The sequence below is a fragment of the Triticum dicoccoides genome, chromosome 7A, assembly GCF_002162155.2.
Source record: "Triticum dicoccoides isolate Atlit2015 ecotype Zavitan chromosome 7A, WEW_v2.0, whole genome shotgun sequence".
Lineage (NCBI taxonomy): Eukaryota > Viridiplantae > Streptophyta > Magnoliopsida > Poales > Poaceae > Triticum > Triticum dicoccoides.
The window spans coordinates 338,824,022-338,835,919 of record NC_041392.1 but is presented as its reverse complement, the minus strand read 5'-3'; the positions used below and the strand labels follow the sequence as shown (position 1 = coordinate 338,835,919).

At 45.3% G+C, this 11,898-nt stretch overlaps 1 protein-coding gene across 2 annotated transcripts; it reads left to right on the top strand.

Annotated features, from left to right (window-relative positions):
* Positions 1–600: 600 nt before the first annotated feature.
* Positions 601–4,734, top strand: LOC119330681. Of its 2 annotated transcripts, none has more exons than XM_037603797.1 (4): positions 601–779; positions 1,358–1,417; positions 1,869–3,228; positions 3,965–4,734. In XM_037603797.1, the coding sequence occupies exons 3-4, from the start codon at positions 1,903–1,905 to the stop codon at positions 3,986–3,988; spliced, it is 1,350 nt and encodes a 449-aa protein (XP_037459694.1). In that variant the 5' UTR covers positions 601–779; positions 1,358–1,417; positions 1,869–1,902; the 3' UTR covers positions 3,989–4,734. The 2 variants fall into 2 exon arrangements, with proteins under 2 accessions (XP_037459694.1, XP_037459693.1); XM_037603796.1 differs by lacking the exon at positions 601–779 and adding an exon at positions 789–885.
* Positions 4,735–11,898: the final 7,164 nt, after the last annotated feature.

Sequence of the window (11,898 nt, the reverse complement as noted above, 5' to 3'; positions counted from 1 at the left end):
CCGCTGCCGCCCGAAAAGGCCGGCCACTGCGCCCGCAGCCCACGCTGTTGTCCATGGCTAGGCCGCCCGCCGCGCCTAGCCGCCGACGTCCGAGGACGGGCCGGCCGCTCGCCACCTGCTGCAGCCATCCGCCGCGCCGCAGAATCCAGATCGGCCACGCCGCTACACGCCTAGGGGTCCCACCCCAACCTGGAGACGCATGAGAGAGGAGATCCCCGCCACCGTTGCCGGCCCCCGGGCTTAGCCCCGCGGCATCCCCCGGCGGCGGCGGAGGGAGAGGAGGAGGGAGTTTGCGACGGCGGTGGCTAGGTTTCTTGGCTCCGCCCGAGTCGCCTTAGGGGGAGGGCGACGCGGGGGCAGGGGCGGTCTACCTATCTAACGGTTCTAGGTGGCCGCGTTCGGTAGTAATCATTGGGACCATGTGATTTGGACGAGCGCAGATCTTTGCACGCCGCTACACGGGAAAGCGTTGGTACGTATCTGCATAAGGTAGATCTCCCGTTAATAAATTTTACTGTAGAATGATTGTTCTACGGTTTTCTGGTCAATGGTACGGTGTCACAATGGTGTCGGTTCAGAGCTCATATAGCCTCCAAACCCACATTCCAAAAATAAAGCACGCCATCTTATCTTTCTCCCTCTTAAGAGGAGACCTCCAATTGTTCTCCTATTAATAGACGCTATGCTGGTCACCGGCAATTCTTCCACGCCGGAAGGAACGGCGGAGCCGTTGGAGGCTGGCCTGAAGAGTATCTTGGCTTCATTGAGATCAAATTTTGGTGAGGCCATGACAGCATGCATTCCCATTTGTTCTTGGTTTTGCATGTTCATTTTCTCCAGGAATCCTGTTATCTCTTATCTGACATTTCAGCTCAGCAATTAGAGGTATTTGCCAGGCACAAGATATCTTGTGTAACTATGAACCATGTTGACAGCCAAAATGTATCAGAATCCTCATTATTAGTTTACTGTATCTTTCTTCAGGTCACCCGTTTCAAATGTTTGATACATGTTTTCCGTTTTTTCTGTATTATTACTTTGATGTTTGTGTTTTGGCATAATAACTAGTTTTTGTGTATAGAAAGCATAGCTCAATTAATGGCTCTTTAATCCACAAACTTTGCGATTAACATTTTCCTGCAGGGCATGGTTCTTGGAAACAGAATTTCGTTGATATTATGTGGCCTTCTTTTGCCTTTTCAAAAGCACTTAGTTGGGCATTCCATATTCTTGGTAGCTACCATGTACAGATTCATGGAAAGAACCAAATGACGTCATTCTTTAGTTTTTACCATGCACCTTGTTTTACCTACTTTTACATTATGTTCTGTATCTGAGATTATTCCTTTGCCTTCAGGCTAAACGATACATGATTCTGTGAGAAGAAAATGCGAGCCATAAGATTATAATCCTAGTGGTAAGACCTTTTCCTTTTCTATTTTTTATGTCATCTTCATACCTTTATTTCTTTTTAAATTTCAACATAATTCATATTTGAATTCATTGTTATTATTCTCTGGTCGTCTGTACGATAATTAAAGCAAACTACTAGAATGGAGTCAGAGATAGTTATGCATAATACTCCCTCCGTCCCGAATTACTTGACTCAGATTTGTCGTATCTAGACAAATCAAAGTCAACTAATTTGGGACAGAGGGAGTATATAACTTATTGCTTTTTTTGATATAACTGTGCTCTGCTCTAGCTTGTCCGCCACTAGTTTATGCTTTAGAAATAGAAGTTTATTATAATCCTGATCATGAAGATTGTATAATTAATGTAGTCCTTATAAATAGTGATGAACTATGCGACTAAAATTGGGGCAGTACATATTACAAAAATTAAACTGGTGTTGCTAAACGGTGCAGGTTGAACAGATGAATTAAGACTATTGTAAGGTGAATGCTAAAACTAGTAGTAATGGAGCCTTTCACCAAGCTGGCAGAGAATGAGACTGCTCAGTTACAGAGAGCAGTATTTGCCCAGTATATTATGATGAAAAAATTATTCATGGAGCTAGAAGAGGAAAGGGAGGCTTCATCAAGTGCTGCAAGCGCTGCCCTGTCAATGATTAGAAAACTTCAGAAAGAAAAGGAGGCAGAGAGAATGGAAGCATGTCAGTACAGAAGAATGGCTGAAGAAAGGATGAATCATAGTGACAAAGCCCTGGAGGTCGTGAAGGAAGTCATGCAGCACAAGGAACTGGAGATCTATTATCTCAGGAGCCAACTGCAGGTGTATAAACAAAGGTTACTGGGTGTTGGTATTGATGATTGTGATATTGCAGACGAGACGATAACAAAAAATATACCTTTGTTTGGAAGCAGAGATGTAGAGAATCTTTGTTATACCATCAAAAGGAATTTCTCTCTTCCAACTTTTCAGTTGAGTAAACGTTTTGCTGAAATGGACATGAACAAAAACAACGGATCGGTTGCGTCAGCGAGGAGCAGGCTAGGTGTTTACATGCACAACTCTAGTGAAAATGAACTGGAACAAGTTTCCAGCGACCTGAAAGCCATAGGTTCCAAGGAAAGCTTAGCAGCAGATATGGACAGTACTGAAAAGCATGGGGAAGAACCAAAACCTTCAAGCAACAGTGGTACTGAACACTCTTGTCCATCCGAAGGGTCTTCTCGTTCTTCCCCCTTCTTAATGGCGGGGCACCACACAGATATATGCAGTCAAATTGTAACACCGGTTGGCAAAGATGTCCAAGACACGCTACATGCTGATCCACTCGGGTCACTGCGTCCAGACAATGAAATGGATAACACTGTAGCTCATCATATAGGTCATGCTGACACACTAAAGCATCCAGAACTAATCAAGGCGCCGGCAGAATACTCATGTACTCCTACTAAACATAGCATCAGCACAAAGGAATCTGAAACGCCTCACGCGGTTGCTCTAAGAGATAAAGGGTCCCATGTTCTTTCGAAGTTTTCAGCGACGCGAAAAGTTGGCTCCATGAATAACGTTGACAGACATGTCCGTGTAGCTGCGGCGAGTTCTACGCCACGAGCTGGAGTCGAGAGAACAAGATCAAGGCTGAAGCGTGTTCAGAGTGAAAAGATGATTGAGCTAAATGATCCTAAGAAGAACAAGGAGCAGATCATAATGCTCAAGGAGGTATACGAGCAGCTTAACATGATAGAAGCACACATGAGACCTTCCGCTTCACAGGAGACCCCTAGAAATGACCAGTCGTTGGACTCTGTTATGGAGGTATTTCTCTTCCTGGATTTCAAGTTTAATTTTTTTACATTGCGTTGTATTGTACAAGTTTCTCAGAAAACGTAGTATTATTCAGGTCTAGTTTTGGTCATAGACTGTTGAATTAGTTACATGAACCAAAAAGGTCCATCATTATCTTGTAGGAAAATAAAAGGAGTGGTCTGTTGGCATTAAATCTAACAACTACTACCTCTGTAACTAAATATAAGATGTTTTTGCAGTTCAATTCTCAAAAAAATAGTCTTACTATTCTCAAAAAAAAAAACCCTACCATCAGTATCCTTTTTACAGTACAATAATCTGAGTGATCCCTACATCCTGCATTCCTCAGCATAACTTTTGATAGACTGTAAACTTCTGCACTGCTAAATGTGTAGAACGGCAAGTGATTCTAATGTATAGAGGCAAAATATTCCAAATAAAATTTACAACATAAAACTGAAATTCTTTGAAAGTGCAGACATTGAGAGACTTCTTATTCTACACAATGGTGATCATTATCTTGTCGTGTATGATGTTGCCTTTTTATTCTACACACTTTTTTTTGAAAAGGAGGTTAACCCCCGGCCTCTGCATCAGAACGATGCATGCAGCCATTTATTTATTCTACACACTAGCAGCCATTATATTTTCTGTGTATAAAGTTTCCTTATCTTAGTCTAGACACTGGTGACCATCACATTTTCACGTACAAATTTGCCTTCTCTAACCATGAATACATTCACAGGCGGCTCTGTCCTTCTCCATATAGTCCAGCAATTCAAGTTCTGTTGTAGCTTGAAGGTATAAGCCTAAAAGGTCATTGTGCCTGCTTGCTTTTCAAGATCGTCTTGGAACAAAGACAATGTTTGATATTTAGGTGTCTGAATTTCTCCGTCACATCAAACGGAGGTGTAAATTGAAGAAGTTCAGCACAAATTCGATTCATAACATTTGTATATAACGCTCCCTGAAATGTGTGCAGTCGTCACCAGCAACTCATTTTTGAAGAAATGTGGGCATGAGTCCTGCTGACCTGATGCCCACTCTTAACATCCGGTGTATTGGATATTTCATCTTTTTAGGATCCTTGGATTGAACCAGGCTGCATCCCAAGCAACTAGCAACCTCTGGTCGTGGGCTGGTGCAAGAGAGTTGTAGAACTTCTATATCTTATGATAACTAGTATTGATGACTGTGAAATGCAAGGAAATTCATGTTTACAAGAAACCAAAAGGCCAAGATGCACGTGATAGTATCTCAAGGTATGCTAAAAGTAGTGCCCAATGAATTGCTATGATAGCAGCAGTGTTTCCGAAGGAACCAGCCCAAATCTTCTATGTGCATTATAGAATGCTGGAATGAGTACCTTGGCTGGAACATCAAAGCTTTGGTACTTATGTTTCATCGAGGAAGTTTCTCATTCCTTTTTCACGATGCCTCTTGACCTCAGTAAGAGAAAAAGATGCAGGCAAAACTAGATCTGATGGGAATGGAGATGTTTAGTCTTTTGTCATTTGATCAAGCTCTTCCTTGAGTTCTTTTTTCTCTTTTAAAATGCAGTTGGTGCTTGACTTAATCGTTCCAAGATCGTCTTTTTGATGATTTAGGTTGAATTGCATTCTCACGTGCAATTTCTCATAATTGCAGTACGAAAGCAACTAAAAAGCCATAGTCAAAGTCTTTTGAGCAATCACGGGACCGGCGGGGGGGGGAGATCCCCACCTGAATATATTAGTCAAAGGTGCCCAAGGGCAAGTTGCAGGTTACTTAGAGATTACAGCGAGAGGACAGGTACATGCGCCAAGACACGGGAACCTCCCTACTAACATGGTCCTTAAATCTAAAGGCCCAAAGCATAAAATCGGAGATAATGTTCCGAATAGAATCTAGAGGGGAGTGTATCTCGTTACGGAAAACATGAGCATTCTGGAGTCCCAGAGCTTCCACAGGATGGCGAGGGCAACGTAGGCCACGTGTTGATGTCGAGGCCAACCGAAGTAGGAGTATCCCAGATGTGGTCGATGGAGTGAGGGGCCTGAAGACCCAAGAGGGACCAGACCTAAGCCATGCATGGGCCGAGGAGGGCGAGGTGCGTCGCGTCCTCAAAAGATAAGTTGCAGCGAAGGCAAGACGACACCAAGGTGATGGTCGTGTGATGTAAGTTCGCCATCGTGCTTAACCTGTCACGATGGAGAAGCCAGCCGAAGATCTTAACCTTGATAGGTGCCTTTGAGCCTAGATGTACCCCGCAGCGAGATCAAGCTCATGGTCGGAGGAGAGAAATGTGTAGGCGCACCTCGAGGGGAACGAGGAACAGTAGGTGAGGAACCTGTCGTCGGGCGCACCGCTTGTGGTAACATCCTGCAACAAAGACAAAACAGATGCAAGCTCATCAGAAGCCACGTTGGTTAGGAGGTTCCATAGGTTAGCGAGTAAACCATTATGCATGACATGAGATACCAGGACAGAGGGGGAAGTGGAGTGAGAAAAGAGGTGGGGAGTAGTTTTCTACGAGCGGAGTCGACACAGGCCAATCATTGAGCCAGAAGAAGGTGGAAATGCCATTCTTAGTAAGGACGAAGGAAATTTTATGAAGTTGGCATAGCTGATGGTTAACTATTTTCCAGATGTAGTGGGGGTTTTGGGGCTTAAGCGTGAAGTCAAGAGGGTAGTGTTAGAAAAACTAGTTGACCCAAGGCAGGTCAGGTTTTTGGAGAAGTTTGAAAGAGAATTTCATGAGGAGGAAACTGTTTTGGAGAGTCAAAATTTTGATACCAAGGCCGCCAGCCGTCTTGGGTGTGCACACATTTTTTTAGGCGATAAGGCGGCATTTTGCCCCGGAGCAATTTTCGTCAGCCGCCTAGAAGAAGGATCTACAAATAGCGTCTAACCTTCTCGGGTATTCTAAAGACGGACATAAAGTGAGTGGCGAGGGCATCTAGAGTGGAGGAGATTAGTGTAAGTCTGGCTCCTCGAGAGAGAAGTTTTGCCGACCAACCAGTGAGGTATTTTAGGAAGCACTAAATGACGAGTTCAAAAGCAGGGGACGGAAGGCGCGTGTGAGAGAGAGGGATACCTAGATAAATCTATGGGAAGGAGGAGAGGTCACAACCAAAGGTTTGGGTGATGCTAAGGCTGGTTGTGGGGGTCCGTGTTGATGGGAGCGAAGATAGTTTTCTGAAAGTTGATAGAGAGGCCGGTAGCAAGGGCAAGCTTGCCAAGGATGCCTTTGAGTTTGGTCGCGGCATGGCTAGAAGCATATGCAATGATTAGGGTGTCGTCAACATATTGGTGCACATTCGGGGGTCTGTCATTGTAGATCGGGTGGCAGAGTTGGTCAGCGAGAAAGACTGGATGATTAAGCGTTGAAGCAGGTTTGTGATGATAATAAAGAGATAGGGTGAAAGAGGGTCACCCTGCCGTAGACCATTCTTATAGTTGATCCAATGACCCGACGACCCATTTAGCAGCAGCGCCGTCTTGCTTGAGATAGGCAGAGTTCGGATCCAGCTTGCAGTAGTAGGCGAAAAACCTCTAGAGAGGAGAATGAGGAGGGACCCCCAACAAATAGAGTCAAAGGCTTTGTGCAACTCAAGTTTGAAAACCATCACTACAAAAGAAAGACACATCCATGACATTTTGGGCCGAACGAATTTTTTGTTGTCATACTTATGACACTTCTATGACGATAACTGTCACAAAACCCGGTATCATCATAGATGTGGTGGGGTCCTACTTCTATGACAATAAATCATGACAGAAAATGGGCTTTTCGTCCTGGGCGGGCCGGAGACGCAGCTGCATGACATTCTTTGGGCCGTCCATGACTGAAAAAACTGTGGTAGAAGTGAGGGCGAGGAAAATATCAGGGAGTCCCTGGTTACGGTGGGTGGTCGGGGGCCAAGCGATGCGCGTTTATCTCGTACGTACGCGCGTGTGTGCGAGACGTTGGGCTCTAGCTAAACCAGAGCGAGGCATTGGGCTCTAACTGAACCCGAGCGATTGCACTGCAGGCTACGCGTTACTGAACACGAGCGATCGATCGATCCCTTGCTGTTATCTGAACCTGAGTGTTTCCTTCGCTACTGCTGCTAACTGAAGCCAATCGATGCTGCCTCTGGATGAATAGTGAGCATTGTTGGGGGGTTTGGATGAACAGTTCCCGGTTGGGGGTTGGATGAATAGGACCAAGTGGTAGTAGAGGTTGTTGCCGTTGGATGAACAGTACCCCGATCGATCAAGCCGGTGGATGAACAGGACCCCGTGGAGGGCTGGTTGAACAGTAGCCGGTGGAGGGCCGGATGAACAGTAGCAGGTGAAGGGCCGGATGGACAGTAGCCCGTGGAGGGGTGGTTGAACAGGACCCCGTGGAGAGGGTTGGTTGAACAGTAGCCGATGAACGAGCACGCGGTGGTGGCTGGATGAACAGGAGCCCGCGGATGAACAGTCACAGGTGGAGGCTGGAGGAGGTCGATGGTGGATGAATAGTAGCCCATGGAGGCTGGAGGAGGTCGACGGTGGAGATGAATAATATCCCGTGGAGTCCCGTTTTGCGGTACGCCACACCCCTCCCGATGAACAGGACCCCCGTTTCGACCGTAGCGCTCCAACACAAGTTTGTTTCCTCCGTTTTGCGGTACGCTACACCCCTCCCGATCAACAGGACCCCGTTTCCACCGTAGGAGGTCTGTTTCCTCCATTTTGCGGTACGCCAGACCCCTCCCGATGAACAGGATCCCATTTCGACCGTGGCCGGTCAAACACAAGGCCGTTTCCTCCGTTCTGCGGTACGCCAGGCCTCGTTTCCATCGGCTGTTCCATCCAAGCCAGTTGGCTCCCGATGAACAACACGCATTCCGTTGCCTCCCGATGAACACGACGCATTCTGTTGCCTCCCCATGAACACTATGACGACGCAGTTTCTCCGTTCTGACCCAGCCATGTACAGGAGCCCTGGCCGTACGTATGCGCGAGTAGGCATTCCAGACCCCCCCATATGTACGTACGTGGCCGTATTTACTTTCTTGCACCCTGGCCGATGTATGTACGTGTACATGCTATGTGCGCGCCTCTACTACGACACATGCCCTTCCTTACACGGCCACGGTTCATCGCTGCAGTCTGCAGACAGACCGATCGTATGTACGTACACATTCGTGACCAGAATGACAATGCTACATACGCTTCGACCAGGTGGGTCCCGACTGTCAGGCACTTCCTTGCGTGCGAAGATGTAGCTGGTGGGTCCCAATAGTCAGGGGGTGAATCATAATTTTTTTGCCCGTAATATGGACGCACTTCCTTGCGTGCGAAGATGTAGCTGGTGGGTCCCAACAGTCAGGGGGAAATGTTTTTTTCAAGAAATACAGTGGCCCGTCCGGTGGGTCCCTGCTGTCAGGTGGAGAAATAATTATTTTGTGTGTAATAAGGAGGCACTTCCTTGCTGCGGCCATGGACCTAGTTGTTAGCCTCTTCACGTACAGTACTCTTCCGATGGAAGTCGTTCGTTGACCACATTGACCACACCGCGCCGAGAGCACCAAGGCGGTGGACGATGGTGAGGCCTAGGAAGGGGACGACGCGGAGCCGAGGAAGACGCGATAGTGGATGCCCACGCGGAGAGGAGTACGAGGGTTCACTGGTTTGACTGCGGTGTGAGGATGCTGTCGCCGCATGGCCTGGCCAGTGGTGGGAGTGGTAGAGGGCGGTGAGGCCTCCGCGGCAGCACAGCCGTCCACGAGAAGCAGGAGCAGGCGGCATGACCGGTGCTGCTTTAGGCGGCTGGAGCAAGAACACCAGAGGTTGAAGAATCATGACGGTCATTGGATGGACATCATACGGTCACTGTAGTTAAAATCGTTTATATTGACTAAGTTGACAAAGCCCTTGGTACGCATCAACTTAGTAGACCCACAGGTCAGCCTTCGAAACGGTGCGCCCCAGATGTCTGGGGGAGGAATCATTTTTTGGGCAACTGAAGCTAGAATATCCGAGATTGAAGAAGAAGCACGACATCCGTTGGATGGACATTCAACGGACACTGTTGCTAGAACTGTGTTTTGACTATAAGTTGACAAAGCCTTGCATACGCGTCAACTTACCTTTTTTAGGGACGCGTCAACCTAGTAGGCCCACAAGTGTGTGGAGAGAACTTATAGCCCATTTACGATTTGTAAGAATGTATAGTTCATTTTTGAATTCTAATGAAATTTACTACAACCTATTTATAGTTTGTTAAAAATACAACCCATTTCTAGCTAGGACAATGATTATTAATTTCAACCAACCGTTCAAATTAGAATTCAATAAAATTTTCCAGATTTTGATGGGATCCGAAATATTTTTATCTCGAAATTTCTAGTCAGATTAAATACAATTTCAATATAAATTTGTATTATGTAGAAATCCAAAGAAACATTGCGCGTGCAACAATTAATAAAATTAAAATTTTCAAAATTCAAAAGTAATATTTTATAAACTAATTACGTGTTTGGTACATTTTTTTATAGTTACTGCCCAGTTTTTATAATTACATCCCATTTATTATTTCTTAAATCCCATTTTCTTGTTAAGCCTAATGCATCCCTTCTAGGAAAGATTTGCAGCCGAGCGGGGCGGAGAATAACAAGTTCACCCGGATTGTGTACAACTGTCGACCCAGTTGCATTGCTGATGTTGAAAAAAGGCCTATGTAGTACAGTACAACCTTACATGGCTACTTAGCCCACATTCAGCGACGCCGGAAAGGCCCAAACAAGGCTTCTCTACAACTTTTTGAAATCATTGAGCTCAATTAATAACTTAAGAAAAAAGTTAGAGTATAGTGAAACCTAATTAAAAACTGTCACGAGCGAAGAAATAATTCAACGGGTCCCATTTGTGCGTGTGTGTGTGTTTGTGCGTGTGAGAGAGAGACCCATCGGTCGATGCTGATAAATACATCTTTCAGCCATATGCATTGATGATGCTTAGTAAAAACTTATATAGTTGACACAATCATATAGAACAGCATAGCACACTGAACTTGCATACAAAAATTTCACGCAGGCGGCACAATCAGGATGGAAGCAGTGGATCGCTACGGGCAGGCCTATGTTGAAACCAAAAAACTCGTACATAACGGTTCATCGTCTTTATCAATGACGGGGAAATATCTTGAAGGCTGTGCAAAGTAAACAGACAGACAACACAATATATAAGTTCTGCTAGCCATCTAATTAACTGCCTGCAGGCCACTTCTCCCATTTACTTCTCCATCGGGAACCGATTTTCCTTGGCTTCTTCACTACTCCATCATCTTCATTTGCATCCAAACCACACTGCATTCACATTGTTTTAACCTCTTCACATCCTCTTGGAGTAATTCCGAAGCCCCTATAAATAATCATCTTCTTCAGTTAGACTAGCCATCTAATCCTAATTATCCAAACCATAGCCCTCCGGTCCAGCGGTTCCAAATGGCGAAAGAGATCGAGATGCAGGCTTTTAGTGTCCAACATGTCCTCGTCGAAGGCTCGTTAAGCATAGTTACCATAGTCACCGACCACCCAAGGGTTGTTCGGAAGTGGATCAACAATGTATCCAACTCCCTCCAAAAGGTGGAGATGAAGGTCATCAGTCTCGACGCAGAGTACACGGAGCGTTCCACTGGGAAGATCCAACACGCCTCCGTCCTTCAACTGTGCTTCGAAGATGATGTTTTGGTATACCACATCATACACGCGCCCTCCATACCAGGTGAGCTTCACAATTTCTTGTCTCGGGAGGACATATACTTCTGTGGGGCAGCCATCGCAGGGGACAAACAGAAGTTGGAGCCGTACAACCTTGATTTCAAAATCATCGCTAACGTACAAACCAAAATAAAAATTCCTATAGAAGATTGTGATAAACCGACACCATCCCTATTCGACGTAGCAAATTTTGTGTTCGGAACAAATCTTCAGAAGGGTGACGAGATGCTACCTCTTGAGCATGAGTTAGTTTTCTCTTGAAGAGGAAAGGGTGATGCAACAAAGTAGCGTAAGTATTTCCCTCAGTTTTTGAGAACCAAGGTATCAATCCAGTAGGAGACTACACGCAAATCGCCTAGTACCTGCACAAACAAATAAGAACCTTGCAAACAACGTGATAAAGGGGTTGACAATCCCTTCACGGCCACTTGCAAAAGTGAGATCTGATAAAGATAATAAGATAAATATTTTTGGTATTTTTGTATAGATTGGAAAGTAAAGATTGCAAAATAAATAGTAAACTAGAATTGTAGATTGGAAACATATATGATGTAAAGTAGACCCGGGGGCCATAAATTTCACTAGTGGCTTCTCTCAAGATAGCATATATTACGGTGGGTGAACAAATTACTGTCGAGCAATTGATGGAAAAACGCATAGTTATGAGATTATATAGGCATGATCATAAACATAGGCACCACGTCCGTGTCAAGTAGACCGAAACGATTCTGCATCTACTACTATTACTCCACACATCTACCGCTATCTAGCATGCATCTAGAGTATTAAGTTCATAAGAATAGAGTAACGCATTAGGCAAGATGACATGACGTAGAGGGATAAACTCAAGCAATATGATATAAACCCCATCTTTTTATCCTCGATGGCAACAATACAATACGTGTCGGTTCCCTTTCTGTCACTGGGATCGAGCACTGCAAGATTG